This window comes from Lepisma saccharinum, chromosome 27, assembly GCF_977018435.1.
Source record: "Lepisma saccharinum chromosome 27, izLepSacc3.1, whole genome shotgun sequence".
NCBI classification, from domain to species: domain Eukaryota; kingdom Metazoa; phylum Arthropoda; class Insecta; order Zygentoma; family Lepismatidae; genus Lepisma; species Lepisma saccharinum.
Window position 1 is genome coordinate 35,487,921 of NC_139255.1, and position 24,790 is coordinate 35,512,710.

Sequence of the window (24,790 nt, forward strand, 5' to 3'; positions counted from 1 at the left end):
AGAGGTAGAAAAGCGGCGTAAAATAACGAAACAGAAATTATTGATTGACTTGGTTCATTTTACTTCACTTTTGAAACGTATTATTTCTAGAGCATGCACACTACTATATAAAGTTGACTACATACCTCGTTTCCTTCCATAAATGAAACGTGACTTATTCTTCATCACATGTGAGATCAACCGCCCTGGGAGTCAAACGCGGTCTCCTGTGTGGTAGTCGGACACCAATTTAGAAAGTCAATGTGTTGGACATTTGGTTGATCAGTCGATCCTACGTCACCTTTTTCGAGAGGAAAACAAGCTGGCAGCTTCACACTCGAAATTTCACTTCGCCTACCCCCGTGGCGGAGTGGTTAGCACATCGTGCTACGATGCCAGGTGTGCCGGATTCGAATTCTGGACTGAGCATGGTTGTTTGTTGTGTCCATTCAGAGGGGGCCACTCCGCAACTTGCACGTTATTGGCTAGAGCTTGTGACGTCACCAAGCGGACACGAGCGGAAGAGAGCTATGCCTAGAATGTAGCAGATGGCCCATGAAACGCTGTGTTTTCATGCATCTTTTGATATTATACACCAAAGCTGTTAATTTAATTTCACAACAAGGGATCAAATACGTGATAGAAGAATACACTTATTCCGAAACAATGCATAGTTTATTTTTCATACATTATATGCGTGATATCTTGTCCCTGTAGGCTGTAGTCCACTGCCAGCTTTTCTTTCCAGCTAACCTATTGCATTTATTTTAAATGTCTAATTCTAAGGAAAGTTCTTGTCCGGGCATATTCTGATATGATTTTTTACTGAATGTGCTGGAATTTCCCTTTGATAATTTTACGTTACTTTTCAGATTCTCCAGTTGATCGCCACGATGAGGATAAATTTGTTTTTGTTATTTACCGTCTTCTTCCACTTTTGGCTAATCGCGACGAACAGGATGAGTGATGATTAGTTTAAATTGATGAAGAGACACTCGCAGCAGGCACGTATACAAGGGGGAGCTTAGGGGGCTCGAGCCCCCCCCCCGAAAGTTTGCGGTTTACAATAGTTAAAATGAGGTTTTTGGTTTCTTGTGGTGTGAAATAAAATAAAGTGACGATAATTTAAGGAGAGAAATAATTATCGAGTGAAGCACGTATGCAAGGTGGGAATCAGGGGGCTCCAGCACCCCATTCAGGGAATTACGCTACATAAAATTAGGTTCATGACTTCTTAAATAATGTGATGATAATTTGAGATAAATAATTTTCGACCCAAGACACAGAATGTTCTATAACCCTGTTATTGTTAATAGCGCGCACCCAAGGTGGGATCAGAGGGCTGGAGTCCCACCTTAATTTTTTCAGTTTACACTACATAAAATTAGTTTGTATTTTTGGTTTTATTTATTTTATTTTACTTCGCGTTTTGTTCCTCTTAGCTAATTTACGAAGATGGGAATGAGTGATGAAATGATGAAAATGATAAATGGACATTCACACACAACCATGGCCGAGCGGGATTCGAACCCGGGACCCTTGGCGTCGCAGCGCTATGTGCTAACCACTCAGCCACAGGGTCCGGCAAAATTAGGTTTTTGTTTTCTAAAATAGTGTGCCGATAATATATAAGGAGAGAAATACTTACCAAGACAACACGGAGAATGTTCTATAACCCTGTTGTTGATAATATTGCATTAAAACTTTTCTTGCGCTTTCGGTGTTGTCGCAACACTATGCAAAGACTTGTCAGCATTTGGAAGCTGCAAACGTAGCGCCACACGTAGGACGATTCGTTGTAATTTTTTAATCTCTAGAAAGCGCGAGAGGGAACGTTCTTGAATAAGAGAAGGAGTCGAACTACTGGCAACATTAACGAATCGTTTTATCTGTGGAACGTTCTAGAATATAATGAGGTTAAAATACGCGGCTTCAATTTCCAGGTTGATCTGTACAACAGAATCGGTTAATTAGTATTCAAAGGTAAGTGTGAGTCGATTAGTGATCAGTCAGTGTCCATTGGTGGCTTTATAAGATCTAGTGATTCGAAGATGAAAAGGACTAAATACCATAAAGTAACGAAGTCTACTACTAGTTCCAGTTCGGGTCCAAACCAGAAGACATTAACGACAGCGGAATTTCCGGAGCCTCAGTGTAGTGCTAGTTCGGGTCGAGGGCCGAAGAGATCGAAGGTCTCTCTCTAAAGTGAATATTTAAGCAGTAACGGGTATTGGAGCGGTTAATTAAAAAAGAAATAAGCTGCACAGATCAACTGAAAGTCAAAGTTTTGAGTGATGAGTTAGTTGTGCCCGGACCAAATTTTCCCAGAATTTTAGAAGAGGAGGGTTATGCATACTATTTTTGGTGGTCAGTCCTCATTTTACCATATTTTCCTCTCTTTGACGTTCTTTTTCTAAAAGAATACTAGGTCAAATTGGGTTATGACCTCACCAACCCTCCCCTGGGCACGTCACTGGAGATAAATGAGTAAGCATTTAATCATATTGGGAGAAGAAACACTAGATGTGTTGGGATCGGAAGGGTTTTCATTGTGAATTAATTCTTTCGAACTGTATTCGAGAAGACTTACTTTGTTTTGTGCCAATATACGACAAGACTGCGGAAGTTGTGACAGACAATTGTGAACACTTGCGAGTGCTTAGGCCTCAATATGAATAATTTGGTGGATTTCGGCTTTTATAAGAACTGTAAACATGGGAGGACAAGACACAATAGTGGTGTTCAGGCTCGAATCAGAGATAAATATTCGAGAAATTTCTGCGTTCAGTTCGCAGCCCACAGTTTGAGTCTCGCGTTGTCGAGTGGATTGTCCATCCCGTGCGTGTGTAACAGCTTCGTAAAAACACTCGAAGACGCTATAGATGTTTTGATGTCTGATGATAAGAAATGGACAAACACACATACTGAGATGGTTCCGGCACACAATGTTAATGCATGGAAACAGAGGAGTTGAGTGGTAAAAAATGTTCCCATTTCACGTTCTGAATAATTTGGCATCCTTGAACAGTGGCGACGATTTTGGGGATAGTTGCTCCCCATTTTTTTCCCTTCACACTATGACCTCTTTATGCTAACCCTTGTATACCAAGGGAAGAGGAAGTAAACTTTTCTTGCACCCCCCCCCCCCCAACTCCCGTTTTGAACCCAATTGCCACCATTGGCCTTAAACATACAATTGTGAGGTTCTATATATACCCCTTAAAAATATGGTGTTTAGCCCCCCACGAAAGGAATTGCTGGATACGTGCCTGACTCGCAGAGAAAACCTATGCCCATGCTGGGACTTGAACCGGGAACTTCGGAGTCGAAATCGAAAGTCGACCACTTAACGTCCTCGGCTACCGAGCCGGTGAATGAATTAGATAATGGCTATTGTATAAATGGTGTCTTTTCGGGAAACATTCAAATGGCAATATTTCTTCCAGGTAATATATCCTAGGAACTTCATTCTTGCGGGCTTACTAGGTTCTGGCATGTGGGCCAACAATCTGTGTAGTACTCTGTACTGTTTGTGATCCACGTGGATTTGTGATCATCCATTTCATCTACTCACCATTCATTTTCATCTTAGCGATTATCCAAGGGGTAAAATATACTTGAAATAAAACAAAAGCAATACAAATACAAAACAAAAATAATGGAACGATTATGCTGTTACGTTTTCCTGTATTTTAGGCACGTCGCATTTATCAGCCAACAGTCAGAGATTGCTTTTCGGTCGAATGATACTTCTAATAATCGGAGGTAAATGCAAGCTGAGAATTATAATTTGATCTCTTATCCACCTGAGTTGAGGATCTAAATTTCTGGATTTTATTTGTAACAATATTTACTACTGCGAGGAATTAAAAAAAACTTACGGCTAATTTCGTCACTGGCTTCCTATTCTGTAATAGTTACATTTGTTGTAAGAACATAATACATTAATTTACTTTGTATAAATATTACATTATCCATCGCTTTTCCTAATTAAATCTCATACCATATCCAACACACACATAAAATGTGTTTTACTAATAATACAGTGCACAATTAGAAAAAAAGTCTTGTGAAGCAACACAAATATTGCCTCCCCCGATGGCCTAGTGGTAGCGCCGTCGCCTTGTAGTCAAGGGGTCCCGGGTTCGATACCTGGTGTAGGCACATAGTGGTTAGGATCCCACTTTAAACTGTAGGCCCAGTCCCAATTAGCCTTTCTGTGCAAAAAGCGGACTTAAAACACCAATTCAATCAAGCAACACAAATATGAAATATTAAATCTATTTTTTTATTTGGTTTATTTCACTTCACTTTTCTGCCACTTTTGGCTAATTGCGAAGATGGGGATGAGTCATGATGATGAAATTGATGAATGGACACTCACAAACATCCATACCCAGGCCGGGATTCGAACCTCGGACCCTTGGCGTCGTAGCGCGATTTGCTAACCACTCTGCCACGGATGCCGGTTATTAAATCTACATGGAAAGAGTTTCTGCAGTATGTTTGAGTTGAGTCAAACAAATTTCATAATGTGTCAGTATTCTCGCGGCATGTATTCAAATGTGTACTAATACAGGGCTAAGGCCTACCTACGGACTCCCGGCCTCACTTCCACCTGCCGAGGCGGGAAATCATCCAACCTGTTACGAGGTGACGTGTGGTCAGCACGACGACCCCCAGTCATTTTTGTAAGTTTCCATGACCGCATTACGCTACTCACGTTGCTGAGAAAATCCCCCTCGAGACAAACCACCCTGGGAACAGAATCCTCGTCTTCAGCGTGACAGTCAGATTATTTACCGCCTGAACTAACGAGGCTTTTCGAAGCACATAAAAAATAAATTAAAGCCAGCAAAATAGTATTATATTTGTACGATATCTTTAAATTATAATATAATAGACGTGTATACAACACATTATATTGATAATACAAAAATCATTGATAAATGTTTCCTTGCTTTGATAAGTATGCTTTATATTGAATAGCTTCTTTGGGCATTATTTACATGACAGCTCTTCTCCTTGATTGACGAGAAGATTGAAAGGATGTGCAGGGGAGTACATTATATTTTCAGCTCAATTTCTCAACAAACGCACATAAAGTAAAGTAACACAGTGCAATTGTTAATTAGTATTGGCTACCTACGAGATGTTCAAAGTATTATTCTCGCGGGTGATGTTTCAATTTCAAAGCTAATAAATCTTATCTTGCACTCAATATTCAATGAAGCAATACTTAGAAACTGAGTTCCGATTGTGTTAAGGTTCTTGAAAGTTGCATACGTAATGATACGGAAGGCGAGTGTGGAAGTAAGGCCAGAGGCGTAACCACGAATTTTTGTCTGCAGGGGGCAAGTGCCAGGATAAACGTACCAATAATAATAATAGTAATAATAATAACATTAATATTGGCATTATTATTACTAGTGGTAGTAGTAGTAGTATCAAAGACGTTATTATCCTCATATATTACGCAAAGGGAGGCAGATGTCTGTGCTAAAGCATTTATTTAGAACAAACTATTTGAAATATTTTTTTCAACACCAGAAATTTTACATTAGCTAATAATTGAAAACAAGCACACAAACTGTATTTTTGAATGGCAGAAAATGAATGATAAATGCATGCCGAAGATATTTTTTTGTACATATAACACGTATAACTTTCATATGTTTTACACATATGCAACATGGAGCGACATAAAATAAGAAAATACATATGCAAGATGCTAACACTAAATTATGTACGTATTCAAAGTTTTTTTTCATTACATATATATACAAAACATATTATTTAAATACAACACATTACAAAAAAAAATTATATTGCGAGCAAAGCGAGAAAGAAAATTTTTTGATCCAATTTTTGCAATTTAAAACAATATTGATTTAATAAGGAACAAATAATATCACATGGCGCCAAGGCATTCTCTCTTTCACATTTTTTTTAAAATTAGATTATTTGGCGCTCCTGGCCGACTACCGACGCCCCCTAGCTACGTCTCTGAACTTGACGAGACTGAGAAAAGCTGGCACTGCAAGCGAAGCGAGCAAGAAAATTTTACGAAATGTATTTTTATTTGTACAAAATTTGAAATAGAAGGGGGCAATTTCTCCTCTGTGCCCCCTGCAGGTACCTTTGGCCATCAATGTTTGCCCCCCCTAGAATTGACTTCCGTCGAAGGTTGGGGGACAATGACCCTGCCCTCCCCTGTGGTTGCACCACTGAGTAAGTCCGAAATTTGAAGGAACAAATTGAATCAATCCTGCTACAGCAACTTGTTTTTTGGGAAGCCATGATCACTTTATTCCAGGCGATTTTCTTCTATTATTATTGCACGTGGCAAGAGCACACACAGGTTGATTTGTTCTCATTCTACCGGCATTCAAGAAAAAGTGTGTATAAGTAAATAATAGACCCATTTATCTCAAGCTTCCGTATACGATAACGAAGTAAGTTCCATTCTGTCCTCTTAATGACGTCATAGCGCGCACAGAATCATGGGAGAAAATCTCGGAACCTCGGGAATGGCCTACCTTATAAAGGTACCTTGGTGTCCATTGATCAATTTAATCATATCATCACTCATCCCCATCTTCGCAATTAGCCAAGTGTGGCAGAAGAGCGAAGTAAAATGAACCAAATCAATCGAAATTTCACTCGCAAAGCATGAAAATGAGATCTCAAGCACTCCGTGATCCTACCGGAATCTCACGTTTACAGAAGCTAACTATGAAACCACATCTTGGATCAAACTGTTCTTCGAACTAGCTGACAGTCATCAATTGTCGACCAATCAACACAGTAGGGCAAAAAGAAGCAGATGTTTCTTGAAAATGAGTGGAAAGTTACCAAGGAAGGATATAAAATTGGTATATTACAAAGGCTCATTATGGCCTTTCCCTTCATTGCAGGTTATGAGCACAAGGGTTGAGTGTGGGAACCTGAAGGAACCGCAACATCTTTGTCATTCATCTCCCGCCAGAAAAGGGACAAACAGTAGAATTTTGTCTCTTGCAATTTGAAATGCCTATGTCCATGCTGAACCATAAAGTAATTAACCCAGAAAGTTCTAGCTACCTGCAGTGCGTTTTGGCGCGGCCGATAACCAGAGCCAGATGAAGAGAAGATTTTGTGGAAAGGGGTGACCTGGCTTAGGCCCCCTGGTGTGCATGATGCGAAAGTGTGTTTTCAAAAGGTCCCCGACTTCCCAGAAAGGGACGGCCCATAAAATCACTGCGTTTCCTACCAATGCATCCGTTTGTGATCAACCAATGTCTATGTCACCGTGGGATGAAAGCGCTTCGAGTTCTGTCGGTTGCGGAACTTCTTGAGTCTTTTGTCAACATGGTGCCAATCAGAGTTTCTTTCTGCCAAGGTCGTTGCACCTATGAATCGGCTCTTCAGTTTGAGTGGCAAGACATGTTGTACGAAGGAAAGTTGTACAGGAAAAATTACCTTCTTAAATACGATGAAACCTGTAAAACATCCAAAGATATTTATTCGGGGGTGGTCCCTTTGACAAAACATCAATATTCTCAAAATTCTTCGAACGGACTGTGTAAAACCTTGCAAAACTACAAAAACTGAACCTGCTCTGCAACACAAGGAAAATGCCTCATTTAGCAATCAATGTGCCTTTGTTAAGTTGGTAAGTTCAGTATGTCACTACATTTTAAATAATGCTGATGGAAAAAAAATAATAAAGTTTGTTAAATGACAACGACTCCTTACCACAAGAATATAATTATTCTTTACGGATATCCCCTATAACGGTTGGGGGTTCGACGTGCTGACCCCACGTCACCCCATTACTGGTTAAAGATCTCCACACCTCTAAAATTTTAGGTAGGATTGTGGGAGGGACTGGCAGTCGGGAGATAGACCAAGGCCCTTCCAGGGCTGTCGAACCACTGGTTATTATATATTTATAGGTGCTTAAATATATGTGCAACCTCACATGTGTTTCCAGTGACTTATTGCAAGGGTTTGTTATTGTACTTGACTCAACGAAATAAGCTTACTGTGTGAGGCAGATTCATACGAACCAAAAATACCCAAAATAATAACAATAATAATAATATTTTACTTCAAAATTACAAAAATGTATTTACTTGTTCTTGTTTAAATTTTCGATTCTTCGAAAAGTTTGTTAAGGAGTTGAGTTGAGTTGGTGTTTTTAGTCCAATTTATGCACAGTAAGGCTAATCGGGACTGGACCTACAGTAAGATCTGGACCACTGTGTACCTCCACCCATGTATCGAACCCGGGACCCCCCGATTACAAGGCAACAACGCTATCACTGCGCAATCAGGGAGGCATCGTTTGTTAAGGAGGATTCTCAAAATCGGTCTCGAGAAAAATATGCGACTCGAGAAATCGTACAGTTTGTGAATTACTTTTAACACGTTGCGTGTTTTAAACTGTTTCAATAGTAGAATAGATATTTGGTGCGAATAATACTACTTACCCTGAGATATGAGGCATCCTGCCACCATTATACTTATTTAGCGTGTATTGCGCTCTGATTCGGGACCAGTTGTAACTGTTTGCATATATGTGGTTTACCGCTGCATAGGCGGTCGTTCTTCAATCTACTAAAGCTCAAAACATTGTTTGGACGCAACGGCAACACTCAACGGCCAACCCTACCTGTTGTTGACCTGCGACATCTAGGGGTGGAAAGATTGCTCCCTCAAAATTTCGAGAAACAACGAAGTTCTAGGTTCCTACACTGACATCCACTATAGCTAGAACCAGGAAAACGAGAAAGAAATGTGGTTTTGGGTTCGTGCCACTCAAATTAAGAACAGTGTTTCTAACTGAAAAAAAAAAATTTCTGAAAAACTATTTTGCAATATTTGTCATGAAAGTAAAATTTTCAGCAAATGTAGAACAGTTTGCCGGGGCCACATGAACGTTTCGGGGGGCCAGTGCCCCCCCCCATGCCCCCCCTAACGACGTCCCTGGATAAATGTGTTGGAATGTCTATAAACTTACTTTGAATGAAAACATAGACTCGGTGGAATTTGGCAACGTGTATTCTCGCGCCTCATCATCATCCTGGGTGAGTTCCATAGGTAAAGGTATTGTAAATTTCCCCGTGCATATAGCACCGTGCCATGAAGGCACCTGTAGTGGTGTGCTGGGGCCCACATATTCTTGATCTCGGCCATTTTGCACGGGATGTGATCAGCACCATGTTCCGGCAGCCATTATCCCCCAGGGTTGCTCTCAGGTACCCATTGATATGAGGCTGGGTGCGGAGACAAGGCTGGATAAATTCCAACCAATTCCTGGAATCGAACCTGGATCTCCCACGAGGTTGTCAGACTAGACCAGCGCGGACCCTTGAATGAGTTTCATATTTTGATTATTTCAATAAATTTAATATATTTGCTTGTTTTTATGGATATTCTTCACACTTAGAATGTCTCACCTATCATATACAGATAACAGTTGACTAGACAATTATTTCGTAACAAAGAAACAAAAAAAATGTAATTTTGTTCTATTGCTTTCATAAATATATTTATGAAGATCTCTACTGCTTAATAATAGTAGTGATATAAGTAGTAACAGCAGCTGCATTAGTAGTAATTAAACTAATTAATTAATTGTAAGTATTATTAATTATTATTATTAATTAATTAATTAAAGTATAATAAAACAATGGTAATGTGAATTTGTAGAAAGTTTTCGAAATAACCCCCCCTTGATGAAATCCTGCGTATGCTACTGATTTAGTGTTCTTTTTATTATGAAATTACGGACACGGCACTAACGGACCGGTCAACCCTTCACTCCCGTTATGCATATAATTTTAGGTGAAGAGACATCAACGCCCTTCTTCCACAGAGTCGGTGGCCTTGTCAAGAAATTTATTGTGGTACTCTTGCAGGTGTAGGAAGGTGAGATGGCTCGTCAATGAGTTTTTCTTTTTACTATTCTATGTTTTCCAAGAAACCGACACCAAGGGGGTAGCCATGGAGGAATTCATTTCTGAGCACAACCTACAAGTCGAAAATCAGCCAGATAATCCCCCCACCTACAGGGGAAGGGCGGGCGCCTCAAGCAACATTGATCTAACACTCACGAATGCAAGGGCCTTGGGCGATGTCCAAAACTGGAAAGTTATAGATCTCGCCACAACAAGCGACCACAACTTAATACTATTCGACTTAATCTACAGGCAACATCAGCTTGAACAGACAGACCAGGAGAACATATTGAACTGGAGAAAAATGGATCATAAAAAATTCCTAGAAAAAACTCATTATCCCTGAACAATTGGACCAACAAAAATCACTCAACACGTTCGCAGAGGAACTCTCTACAAACATCAGACAAGCAATTGAAAATTCAACACCCAGAAATAACCAAAGGAAAATGAAGAGGAAGCCATGGCCAAAGAAATTAACCAACCTTAAGAAACAAATGCAAAAAGCCAGGAAACTATATCAAAAATCCATCATCGCACAATACAGAAATGCCAACCTCCAGATTTACCGTGCCAAAAAAAAGCAATACGAAACCGAGCTACTAAATTATAAGACACAACAATGGAATATCTTCATCGAAAAACTTCTGGAAATAAATAAATGGGGCACCCCGTATAAAATCGCTACCGGCAAAATAAAAAAACCGCAAACCATTTCCACCTTAATTAATGACGAGAACAACACGAATATGACAAAGGACTTGGAAGAAACCATCAACTTCTTAATGAAGAATCTCATACCAGACGACAAACCTGAAAACGACAGCGAGGAAAATAAGGATACAAGAAAAATCTATCACCAGCCATATCCAGAATCACCAATATTACCTTTCACTACCCAGGAAGTAGAAAACGAAATAAGCAGCATGAAAATGAAGAAGTCCCCGGGACCAGACGGAATTCCTGTGGAAATAATACAAGAAATCACCCCAGTACTTACGCCTTACATTACTCAACTATTTAATGAGTGCCTTGTTCAGAAGATATTCCCAGAAACCTGGAAGGAAGCAAACTTAATAATCATCAAGAAACATCCAAATAAAGATGAAACCAGGGTCAATTCATACAGACCAATATGCCTTCTCAACGTTTTGGGAAAACTCTTCGAGAAACTTATCCTAAAAAGACTCAAAGAATTTCGCCTTCTCAAACCCATATCAGGGATACAATTTGGGTTCACGAAAGGTAAATGCACTGACGATGCATTACGCCTGCTATCGTCTACAACACAAAACACTCCAAACAAGTACATGGTTGGAATCATGGTGGACATCGCCGGGGCATTCGACAACTTGTGGTGGCCCAGCCTTTTTCAAACACTTAAAAATATGAACTGCCCAGGTACACTCTTCCTACTTCTGAAAAGTTATTTCTCTAACAGAAAAATTAGCATCAAATATCCGGATCTACAAATGAGTAAGATCACGTCAAAAGGTTGTCCTCAGGGTTCCATTCTGGGACCCGAGCTTTGGAATACTAACTTGGAGCCTGCGCTTATGAAACTACAAGACCATCCAGACATAGACCAGATCATAGCTTATGCGGATGACATTATCATGCTCACTTCCGGTAACTCAAGAAGGGAAATCGAAGATAAAGCATCCACTGCAATCAATATGCTATCCAATTGGTGTGATCATGCTAAACTCAAAATAGCTTCGGAAAAGACTCATTATATTATCCTTAAGGGGAAGTTACAAAGAAACCCTCAAATCAAACTCAGAGAAAGAAATTTAAAAAGAGTAAGAGAAGCTAAATACCTTGGCATTACTCTTCAAGAGAAGATGTTTTTTAACAGACACATAGCCCTGGCAACAACCCAGGCCGAAACAACTATAAACAGTCTAGCCACATTGAGTTCAGCAAACTACAACCTTCCACTATCACACATAAAAACATATCTCATTACCATATATAATTCTATTATTTCCTATGGCTCGCCCCTGTGGGCCATGGAAACCAGTAAACAGTACATTAAAAACAGATTGAGATCTTCACAACGCAAAGTGATACTTCGCCTAACGGGTGCATTCAGAACAACCTCAACCCTGGCTCTTCTCATGATTGCGGGCCTACAGCCTATTGAAATCGTTATTAAAACTAGAGCATCAAAGTATTACTTTAGAAATGGACAAGAGGACGAAATCTATAAACTAATTGGAATACGCCCTGCCACGGTACCAGAAATTTACAACCACTTGTTTAGCGTCTGGCAACAGGAATGGACACAAGCTACACAAGGAAGGAGACTTCACAGCTTCCTTCCAAACATAAAAGAACGACTTTCGATGGACCATTTCCATCCCACGAGAGGTCTCATACATTTCCTAACGGTACACGGTCCCTACGGTCAACACCTAAATAAGCACAACCTCAGACAGACTGATAAATGCCTGAAATGTAAAACCGAGACGGACACACCGGAACATAAAGCCTTCTTTTGCCAGACATCAAACAAACAAATCGAAGATTTAAGACAAAAGCTACCAAACTTCAACACGTACCAGTTAATAAGAAATCCCGAGCACTTTACGTCACTAAACGACTTAACAAACCTGGTGTCGAAAGAGGAACATTCCCTCTTCAAATCCGGCATCACTCACCTCCCCATTCAACCCCTACCTCCGGAATGTAATATACCCCCCAGAAGATCACAAAGAATCCACCTTCGACAAACTCAACAACAGGACATCCCTCCTTAGGACTAAGATCACCAAGAGGATAATGAAGCAGAACCTCCCACAGGAACATCAAGAAGGAGACACTAATACAGAAGACAGTGATACGCCAAAACGAAAAAAGGTTATGTCTCCCCGGAGAAAGGCAAAGGATAACACTGCAAGGACTCGACCTAGGAACCAACCGAATTTAACCAAGATTCTTCTTTTTCGTTTCTTTCTTAAATTGTAATCTTACACCCCCTTCTTTATTCTCGTTACTAAACACACTGCAAACTTCTCTCACTGATTCTTGACAATTCTCTATATTTCCACTACCGAACGTACTAATGTACCCTATACTTCCCAGGAAATCCCTCCCTACTTCTTCCCTTCCTGATGATGTCCCGGGTACCAACCGTCGTACCGATGTTCATCCCAGTCCGACCAACTCTTGCTGGTCTCCCGCAAGTCTCCTTGCATCAGGTACCACTCGTTCTTTCATATATCTTCCTACTATTAATACGTACATCTCAAAGCCAATAATACTCTCACTATCTCAAACATAACATACTAGAACATAGACCCTGCTTAACATTCATAGAATCGTGTTAATGTCCATTCCTCATCTCATCCATCAACACTAATGCACACGACACACAATAAAACTTATCCTAAGAAAACGTTACCTTACACACTTATGTAATTTCGTATCTGTGATCATAAATAATATTAATGTTAAACACTAACACTTATTTACTTCCTACTATTTCTAACCTTTATCTTAATCTTCTTACCTTGTAGAATGATGTGAAACCAACTTTGTTCAGGAAAACCGAACAAATTTGGTTCTTCACACTGGGACATTCTTGCCAATGTCACAGTGAATTATTGTAATTAAAAAAATAATGGAAATCAAGGATGAATCAAAGAAAAGCGGGGGAATCCGTAAAAAATTCATGGAACTGACGCCCTGGGTTAATTTTCAGGTACCAGGGCATAAGCACATACCTCCAAAAGTAGCTTGACTACTTTTATCCGTATACATAAAAAAATAATAATCGTTCTATGTAACCATATCTTGTATACTGTTTAGGAAATAAAATTCTTTGTGTTCTGTTTTCCAATTGTTGTCCACTGAATGCTTCTGTTCTTGCACCGTCCAGAAAGTTACTTTTCTAAAAAGTAACCGAGTTAACTTTGGATTGGAAATTTCCTTGCACACGAATTACACACAATGATCATTAATTGTAATAAAATAACTATATGGAAATTTACGTATGCTTTATTTATGTTTATTTACTCTCTATATAAGGGACTTATATGGATATACCTTGAAAGTCCACTCACTTGTAAATTAACAATTTTTATTTATGAAACATTATTTTTCTTCTTCTTTGCCTTTTAATTTTAATTTTAAATAAAAAAATGCTCATATACCAGTCAGGTACTTGCATGTGGTGCATTCATTCCACTTGTACCTCTTTCTTTCGCTTCCATTCCAAACTCAACAAGATCCATTTCCTTCACGACGTCTTAGCTAGACTACACCACATTAATGCAGCAAGTCACCCAAAACACTGAAGATTTCACGAGTAATTAGAAATCAGTGATAAAGCAATAAAGCATGGGCATTCTAAATTTAGCATGCAATGAAGCCTAGTTTTCTTACCACAAAAATCCTTTCAGCTTAGTACACGCAGTTGTAAACAGTGTGCCAAATTTGCAATATTTGCAAAAAGGTAATTCTGTTACAGTTACAGCTATTTTCTTTTAGAAGTGTCTAGTTACAGAGAATTCATAAAAGAAAGTAATTGAACTATGAAGTACTAGTTATTTCCAAACACTACTTTTTTTTAATCAAAATCTTAGTTATTGAGGGAAGATCTGGATTGCTCAGAGGTTTGGTGGAAATTGTAATCTCCCTTTGGTAAAACTTTTAAAAAAATATTATCAAATACATGAAAAGATGGGAAAATGTAGCACACTATAGCTCTTTTCCAGTGTTACGGCAGGCGCTCTACATGCTGGCAAGAGAAGTGGGGCGGGGAAGTGACCAATCCAGTGTGATAAGAAACGCAGCAGCCTGTGGAACGAGGTGTATGTAGTACTTCCTCCTGCCACATCGTAACTCTCAGCGCCACCGCTGTTGTCTGGTTGGTCTGCTGCATATTCCAAGTTCCCCACTACCCTTCCCAGCATGTAGAGTGCCTGCCATAAGAGTAGAAAAGACCTATAGTAAAAAGCAGTCACAACCACCTATTTTTTTCTCTTTAAAAAACTTGTCATTCACTGTGCAAATTTGTATGGTTTCCCCCCAAAATTTAACCAACTTTACAAAAGATATTCCCAGTCTATGGTGCAACACATGGCTGAAAAATCCATGCTTAAAAATTGTGATTCCATATGATACACAACATATGACTTAGCATGCAATGTTAATTAAACATTTTTCATTGTCTAGTGCTTTTAACAATACTTATTCTAACTCTACGTTTCCAGAGCATGTGTGCCTCTTCTCTGATTTTTATTTTTCAGAGAACATGCGACGTGTCAAATTCTGTTGGTATTACTGCATTGAACATCATAATTTTCCACAGGAAACTTGTAGAATGCAACATTTTGTTTCCACACGTTGTTTGTAGTTGTGTCTGGGAATCAATTTCCTATGGAACAAGTCAATTGTAGTATACAGCAAAATCTAAGAAATGGTAGCAGCTGTATATTTAGTGATTAACTAATTCGAGAGAAAACATCATCAATGGTTCTGTAGGGATCTGTATTTACTCTGTTGTATTGTATTAATTTGTTGTTTTAAGTTCACTTTATGGACAGTAAGGCTAATCTGGACTGGACCTACAGTTTAAAGTGGGATCTGAACCACTTGTGCCTCTACCAGGTATCGAACCCGAGCCCCCTTGATTACAAGGCGACGATGCTACCACTGCATCATGTTAATTTATGATTTAATGTTGGTTTTGTTGGTGGTGGCTAAATTTAGGATATTAAGGGAAGGCAATACCTTATTTTAGATGTCAGAAGAGAGGGGGCTGATCATAATATATTCTTGCATTATTGTTATTTTTAGGTGACAGCATTTACTCATACGTTAACTGAAGATTTGTTTGTTTTGGTTTATGTAGTTTTCCAGCCACTTTTAACTAATCCTGACTACTGAATGGTGACTAGATTAGATGGATGAAGGGACAATCACAAAAGAACATAAATTAATGAAGTATTGCAGTGAATATAATGATGCAATTCCATTGTAGTTTTCTTTCACTATTGCTTAAAAGCATTTTACAACCTTTTAAAAGCTATTTTTAGTTAAGGGATGATATTGAACTTGACTTCATAATGGACATAAGTCCAGCAAACAGATTCGTGAGTGTTACGGGAAGTGTATGAGAAGCCTTCTTACAGCAAGAAAATTTGCGATATTTTAAATGCACACATTTATCATGTGATAATGATAATCATGCCTTGAATCACTTCGGCAAAGACCACATGAACAATTCTTACCTGGTATATGTTTTCAAGGCAGAACGTGATCTGCTTGCCAGAAATATGGCGACAGCATGATTTCGCCCAATGAATTGTAGGGGGGAGTTGATCGCTGAATATCATCCACTAGAAGATGTTGCTGTTGTAGGTATTGCTTATAGATTTGAATCTTCTTCTTTAGTTGGATAATGAATAAGATGATATTCCGCATTAAGAATATGAGTTTGTGCCACTGGGATGCATATTGTTAACATATTTTGTTCCTTCTTTTACCAATGACATGAAATAGAAATAGAACTGCATTGTTAATAGAACTTACATCTCAAACTCAATGCGGATCCAGGTACCTGAATGCACGCATTCAGTTTCCAGGATTCATTGACTATTTATTTTGTCCGAGATATTCTTGCAAGGAATGATGGCCTAATATAATGTCGAGGAGGGGAAGGGGAGGGGGTTATCACCCTTTTAAACCCCTCCAAACTCCACATTAATCTACAGATGACTATAGCTTAAAGTGAGGTCTTTATTGATGAAACCAACCTCCACCAGGAATTTAATATGTGTAACTGGAGGCAAATAAAACATTTCTGTGGAATGGTGCATTTTCTTTTGATCGTGGCATCTCTGCCTCCTTAGGCAAATCATAATGATGATGATGCACAATGTAGGAATTCTACAGAAAAACTCCCATGCTCAGGCTCTGGCTTGAACCTCGAACCTTCAGTGGCAAGACTGTTCAATGTGCTTCTCCGTTGAGGTGAGATAACAGAATGTCACTTTATTGGTAATGTTACGAGCCGGAATATAATGCTGTATAATCACAAACCCCATCAATCCCGTGATGAGAGGTCACCAGGAGAGTCTTGATCGAGCAGCCGAAGCAGAAAGTGTGTTGCGAATGAGTGTTAAGTTGGTTCATCGATAGCGTCTTCCGTTGGAACGTCCAACCCCCTTTGCACAAACCGGCAGTAAAGTCTCTGACAAGTTTATGATATACATATTCCTCAAGCTGGCTATAATGACACTTATTACAATGATGCCACTACTTTAGTTCCTTTACTTCTTTTTACAATTATAACACCATTAAGCCTTGTTTCCATATGAAAAACTCAATATGCTGACCAAGGCAGAAATTTATTTTATTATAAAACATAAACTAAACGTAACGTTTCAACCTTCTAGCAAGGTCTTCTTCAGACTCTGTACAAAGTACAAATTAAACAATGTACAAAACAGGACGATATATATACACAAAAATTACTCCCCTCCAGACTCAAGACTATTAGAAAGTGTATTGTTTTTTTTGGAACATTCCAGCAGGTGGCCTTCCCTTGTCAACTGTACTTTCACCTGACAGGCGATTTAGCTAAATATTCTCTTTCATCTGGAAGGTGGTTGGACTCGTTATCTCACGCTGTTTTTCCTTTCTTTCTTCATTCTTTCTCCTTCTTTACTCCTCTTTCTCTCTTGTCCTTTCCACTCTTTCTAACACCTTCTTCCATTCTTTGTTCATCTTCAGTGCCCTTTCCAGTTTATTGTGTCTTCTTCACCTTTCTTCTCTATTTCCTTGACCTCCTTCCATTTTCTCACTACTATCTGTGACAAAAATATTGAGCCCTGTATTTACGCGCTTGTAAAATTGTACTCCGTGGGAGGAAAAAATTCAAATATACCTCATTGGAAAGCTTCACGTATCTACTTTTTAATAAGCGTTATCTGAAAATTAATCTTAACTTTGTTATCTTACTATAATAAAAAAAATCACTGAAAAGTGTAGTTTTTTCTTCCAATTTTCAAGAACGGGGAACTTAACACCATACAGTTCATAATCGACTGTACATATAATTTTAAGATTTTGTGTACTTGAAGTTTGATTATTTATGCACCTCTGTAGAAAAAATCAAATGCATATTTTTATTAGATGCTTAAAAAATTGGCATTTTAGGGAAACTTGAAATGCATAATTACAAATTCCATGAAATTGCAAAAAACTGTTGATATAACGCATGAGATCAAATTACAGATGTTTGGCGTATGTACCTCAAATATGGTTCCAGATATTAATTATTCTTTCACACTCCTAATATGTTAAACGGGTGCATGACGTATGCCCGGGTGTGGCCAATCTCAGATTCCGCGGGCTGCAGACGACTTCCATAGCGTTGCCGTTTCGCTGTGAGAATTGCGCAAGTGCGTTCCGTCTAGCCGATCCAAAGTATTGTCGCAGCATAAAATAATGAAATATTTCTCATATTGCAAATGGAGTACTGCTGTACTGCAGTTTTTTTTTCTTTTTTTTGGGGGGGGGGGATTACATCTAGCTGTTAACTTCATATGAACGTCGTCTCCTTCGATATCAGGTGGAGGTATATAGTGGTTCAGATCCCATTTTAAACTGTAAGTCCAGTCCTGATTAGCCTACCTGTGCATAAAGTGAACTTAAAGAAAAAGAAAACAACTTTACTCAGCTTTATATGAACGTAATTTTCCCAATATTATTTTATGTCGCACATTTAAACAGATATATTGAGTGCAACGATGTTCGATGAGAGATCCAGTCTTCTCTGTATACAATAATAACGCAACTGCTGTGTACAGCAATTTCATAAGCAAGGTGCGTACTAGCGATAGCAACGCATAAAAATTATATTTAAAAAATTGCGCATTTCAAGCCTTCACGTCAACTAACATTTTAAAATATATTTCGAGCAAAAACGCATGTAAATTGTGTGTATCTCACAAAATTCACTTAAGCATTGTATCGAGTAGTGGTGGTGGTTTCAGCATTTAACATGTTGCTATACATTCCACCTGAAATATTGCTTTTATATTTTGGTCTCTTACACAGCTGCAACTGTTGTAATAAGCAAGGAGTTGTGGGTTCATTTAGAGAGACAGAAGGACTAAAAACTAGTAAGTTTTCAATAAATATAATGAGTGAAAGGTAAAAGTATAAAATGCTGTTCATAATGGATTCTGTTGAACTGGATAATTAATATAAAAGTTCTGTATCTTTCTTCTCACCACATCTTGCACGCGAACTTGTGAGAGACCGACTGCCTGAACAGAATGAACGAAAGAATTATTATGGCTATGTGGGTGTTCAGGCAATATTTGTGGCAGGGATGTGAAAACAGAAGTGACAAAATAAACTTTCAGCATCTCTACAATGGTTTCCTTTGCGCAACACATTGTTTTGGCTCATTTCCCGTGTCAAAGCTGGTTTGACGTGGAGGTGAAAGAGCAAGGGGAAATGCTTGGCAACAAAGCTCACTGGCACTAAATACGTTCTTAGCAACGATGTGAATCGTTCAGGAACCGGTTGCCAAGAAAAACAATTCACTCTGTTTTCAATTTGCACAGTGTGAAAGAATGAAATATGGAAATTTGATTTTTATTCCACGGTCATCATTTGATATGCATTTCATGACCATTACACTGACCATTTCCGAGATTGCAACATCATAATTAATCATTAATTGTGGCTGTTCTACAGCTGATAGTACCATTATATTTAACTGAGATATTTCCACATAACTAATCTTCAATCATCGACTAATGTAAAAATTACATGAAAAAACTACACTTTTACAAACATTTCTGTCTCAATAGAAAACAGAGTTAAAATCACTTTGTCTTCATTTTGTCTAAAAGCAGATACCTGTAGCTTTCCAATTAGGTATATTTGACTTTTTTCCTCCCAAGGGGTATAGTTTTACAAGCATGCAAACCGAGGGCTCAATATTTTTGTCACGAATAGTAGTATTCTCTTCTCCCTTCCTATCTGCTTAGCCTCATCCCACTCTATGTCATGTCCCATTTCTCTCATGTGTTTAAATATGGCATTTCTCTCTCTCTTAAGTCATACATCATCCCTATGTTGTTTAAACCTGTCTTTCAGCCTCTTTTTCGTTTCTCCTATGTACACAATCTGACATTCTTTACATTTCAGTTCGTAGATAATCCCTTCCTCTTCCTCTTCTCCATTTTCCTTTTTCTTGTTTGCAACTTTCTAATAGTCTTGAGTCTGGAGGGGAGTAATTTTTGTGTATATATATCGTCCTGTTTTGTACCTTGTTTAATTTGTACTTTGTACAGAGTCTGAAGAAGACCTTGCTAGAAGGTTGAAACGTTACATTTAGTTTATGTTTTATAATAAAATAAATTTCTGCCTTGGTCAGCATATTGAGTTTTTCTTTTTACACATAAATTTCACTCCCTCTGATACGTTGGCAGGATAAAAAAAAAACAACTTAATATGCATTTCTATGTAGTTTTGCTCGAAATAAAAAATGTAATGTATTTTTATTAAAATAAAATAACTTTATTGAACACAACTAATTAAATACACACATTCAAACATGAAAGAACTTATCATCTTCTATCTTCAGGTCCCTAACTCTTCCCTTGTCTTCCCTATTATTCTTGGCATCTTCTTGTTTGTGGAATCTTCAAGTTCTCGAGGTTTATAATAGTGGGGTGCCACTTCCAGCAACCACTTACTCTCAATTTCTATTACCTAGTAGGACAAAAAAAAAGTATATTTAAATAAATAACACATAACAGTTGATTATATAACCACAATTAATTTAGCATTAAATCAAAATCAATTTATTCAACATTGTTGAAAATACATGACAAAAAATAAAATAATAGTAGACCAGCCAAAGATCAGAATTGTGACTTTCACCTGGATGGAATGTTAATAATAGGCATTCATGCTAATTCAATCAGTCATACGTCTTGAGAGAAAAACTAGGGTGGATGCCACCACAAAGTTTGACCTTAAAGGTCAAATTTCAAAGTCATCCAAATATGTTCAAGTAATATATCAAACGAAAGGTATGGACGAGACAAACTGTTTGGTGATATTTTTAGGTCAGAATATTGATGTCAGGGGAAAGTTTACCGTGTCAGACTTATGACACATTGATTAACATCTCATGCAGGTTATTTTTTAAAGGCTGGTCAAAGAAAAATACCTCTATTTTATGTTGTGTTTATTTATAATGCCAAGAATTATTATACTAATGAATCATTTGAAATAATAAAGAGATATTATATTATTAGAATATATATTTTACAATAATGTTCAATGGGATGGATTACAACAGTCTATAGAATCGCAGCCACAAGCATTTATACATTTCATATTGATTTTGAAGCAGGCATATCTTGGAGTCTTGCACTTCGTTTTGCAAGAGCAGGTCACCAGTTCGAGGCAAGACATTGGTACGTGAGGTAGTCTTGTTCACTGGGGTTTGAGACAACCTAATTCCCTTTTCCAAGCATCTGGGGGCAATGTCACAACAATAGTTCCCCTCTCGGATTGAAGCCAAATCTTTGCCGGGTAGTTTGCACTTTGCACATGAAGCTCCAGAGCATCACATGTTGGTGAAGCAGTTCCAGGGCGGTCTTGCCCTTCACCCCTGGACTTCCACAGAGGTTGGAAACAAACTTCAACCAGCCCAAGCTCACCATTACGACCAATTCCTTTTACCAGGCGTGTGTTTTCGAAAACATTTTCCAGCAGTTTTTTTCCATAACCACTGAATGAAGGGGTTGTACCACAACCTGTAATTGTGTGGAAACTCAATAGGATAGGTTACTTCTCACAGCATCAGGAAGTTTTTTTGCTACTTGATGAATGATTGATTGATTTCTGTTTTAAGTCCACTTTATGCGCAGATAAGCTAATCGGGACTAGACGTACAGTTTAAAGTGGGCTCCGAACCACTGTGCAATGTGCCTCCACCGGGTATTGAATCCGGGACCTCTTGATTACAAGGCAACGATGTTACCACAATGCCAACGAGGAGGACCACTTGATGAATGGGAATGCACTTCTGCTTCTTTGCAGTCTCAGAGACCATCCACACTTCACTTGCTTTAGGGGCTATGAAGTGCAAAAGAAGCAGCATGACATCTGTATCTCTGCACATCACAAGAATTCGTTTAAAGCCCATATCCAATGTTTCAGAGTACTTTGAAACTTAATCTTTATAAACGAGTTATTTCCACACATTTTGCATATCCACTCATAACACAAACATCGTTCTATCTAATTCCAACACATTGTTGTGGCAACTCTTTCAACAACAGACTCGATCTTAATAGACATTTATTCAAAACCTGATAACATGGGAGAATAAATTCGGAAACAAACAAATCAAAATTTGGGATCGATGAACAAGTTGGAGAATCAATCTGGAAGCCAAACGTCAACATATACAGGACTCCACTGTATACAAACTTAACGTGTTAACTTTGCCTCACAAGAGCTGCTTCTGACTTCAATATTCTGACCTGAAAATATCACCAAAGAGTTTGTCTCGTCCATACCTTTTGTTTGATATATTACACGAATATATTTGGATGAGTTTGAAATTTGACCTTTTCCGACCACAGCATGACCTTTAAATTACCTTTTAGGTCAAAATGTTTGGTGGCATCCACCCTAGTTTTTCTGACAGACCTATGACTGATTGATTTAGCATGGATGCCTGATATTAACATTCTATGGTTATTTTTTTTAAAAAGCTTTTTTTGCTTCTTCGATGGTCCACTATATACAACTCCACTGTATACACATTTAGCCTGAATAACTTTGCCCCACAATAGCTACTTCTGACCTAAAAATATCACCATATTGTCTCCTTCATACCTTTCGTTTGATATATTACATGGACATATTTGGGTGACTGAAATTTGACCTTTTACGGTCAGAATATGACCTTGAAATGACCTTTAAGGTCAAACTTTGTGGTGGCATCCACCCTAGTTTTCTCTGAGACCTATGACTGATTGTTTTAGCATGGATGCCTGTTATTAACATTCCATGAGGGTAAAAGTTTATTAGAAAGCTTTTTTGCTTCTTGGCTGGTCTACTATAACATTTTTATGCAGTGTTACAAAAATGAACTAGTTTGGAGGAGAAAAGGGGAATGCGTTTTCAGTTTTTAATCCTGGCACGCAAAATCATTTAATTTTCTTGAACTCTCCAGTTTTTTTATAAATTTTATGAAGTTCCCTGACTTTTGCCATGAACTTTTCACTCCTAAGTGAGATCCCTGACTTTTCTAGGATTTCCAGGTCAGTGAGAAAGCTTTTTCATTGGATTCTATCAATCAGTGGGTAGCCATATAGCAGATGTCCAGTACTTCTCTATCAGTTATACACCATTTTTATGCCCCTTTCTCCTTGCATTTGAGTTAATGTTAATAATGAATTTTTGGAGAACCAAATGCAACCAAAATACATGAAAGAGCAAACAGCAGATAAGAAATATCAAAATATGTTAGAATGCAATAAAAATTTAATGACGACCAAAAAAGTATAAAAATATTCAAAATACAATGTTGTAAAACGGACTACAAACTTATTATGTTTAGCAATATCTTCAGGTTCTTGAGGGAAAAAAAGATGTTCGACCAATTTCTGAACCCTGCATTTAATTTTCTCTAGATGTAATGCTTTTATACTCCATGGTTTTACAAACAAACAAAAAAACATAGTTCATTACAATACTACAGAACTTACCTGCCGCATGTACTCCTTCGTGGTGAATACCAATTCATGGTACAGCATCCATCGTGGGAGTTCTTCAAAGAGGCAACTATTTGGGTGCACCATGACAGTCTGGTTGTGCTTCACTGTCTTGTAGTGGCCTCCTTTGGAGAGCCTTGCTATGTGATAGAAGTAACCTGCTGTGATAGCCTGCAAGTAAATACGTAAACATTTTGTTGTTTAACTATCTAAAATAACTTGTTCTTCTAACTTCATGCTTAGATACAAATCATGTATAGGTCTCTATTTTATTTATTGTTAGATATAAATAGCACATTCTGAGGAAATACACACATTTTTTAACTTCCATTGTTGTTATGTACTCTGTGCATTCGAAAAATGTACAAACTGTGAAATGTTAACGCCATTCATTTTCGTATGAGAAAAGATCCATTCACTTCTTACATAATAAACAACCAAAAAGGCCATCCTATTTTCTTTCTGGCCATCAGAACATGATGTCTCCACTCCTTCATCACATAACAACCAACGCATGCACCATGCTTTAGTCAACTATGATTGGCAACCTCTTCATCCATGTAAGCAAATAACCAGAGCTGCTTCCCATTCATCCAACAACAAACCTGACACAATCCCTCCTGTGCTAACAACCTAATACCATGCTACTCCCCATCCTCCTGTGGATATCTTCCTAGATAGACCTAATCCTTTTTCATTGTGGACCCAACATCACAAACATTCACTACCACAGGCAACTTTACCCTCTACCTCAAAGGCACTTGCTACTCCTTGAACCTGACATGCATTCTCATCTTCCAGATCGGTGGAGACTTTTACCTGAATAAAACCTTAGAATCATCTATCTCTGCTCATCTACCCAAAACTCTGATTTCACTGCTGCCACCCCAACACAAACTTCAATGAGTATTTCAGATCAGTAATTATCCAACTACTTCCATCCACTGGAGTTGCAGTGGTACAGTCAATAGGGCATCTGACTGCCACATCGAACCCAGGTTCGATCCCTGAGGTTGGAATTTTTCAAGCATTGTCCCTGGATAAAGTGGCTTTAGGGTTCACCCAGCTTCAAATAAATAAGTACACATGTATTAATAC

General features: G+C 38.3%; 1 protein-coding gene across 2 annotated transcripts in view; it reads right to left on the bottom strand.

Annotated features, from left to right (window-relative positions):
• Positions 1-20,450: 20,450 nt before the first annotated feature.
• l(2)37Cb (DEAH-box helicase 16 lethal (2) 37Cb) overlaps positions 20,451-24,790 on the bottom strand; it is a 52,893-nt gene continuing 48,553 nt past the window's right edge. For both annotated transcript variants that reach the window (XM_083113553.1, XM_083113554.1), the window contains exons 17-18: positions 23,687-23,863; positions 20,451-20,666 (exon numbers count right to left, since the gene is read on the bottom strand). In XM_083113553.1, coding sequence (XP_082969679.1) covers positions 20,535-20,666; positions 23,687-23,863 — 309 coding nt within the window. In that variant the 3' untranslated portion in view covers positions 20,451-20,534. The remainder of the gene's footprint in view (positions 20,667-23,686; positions 23,864-24,790) is intronic.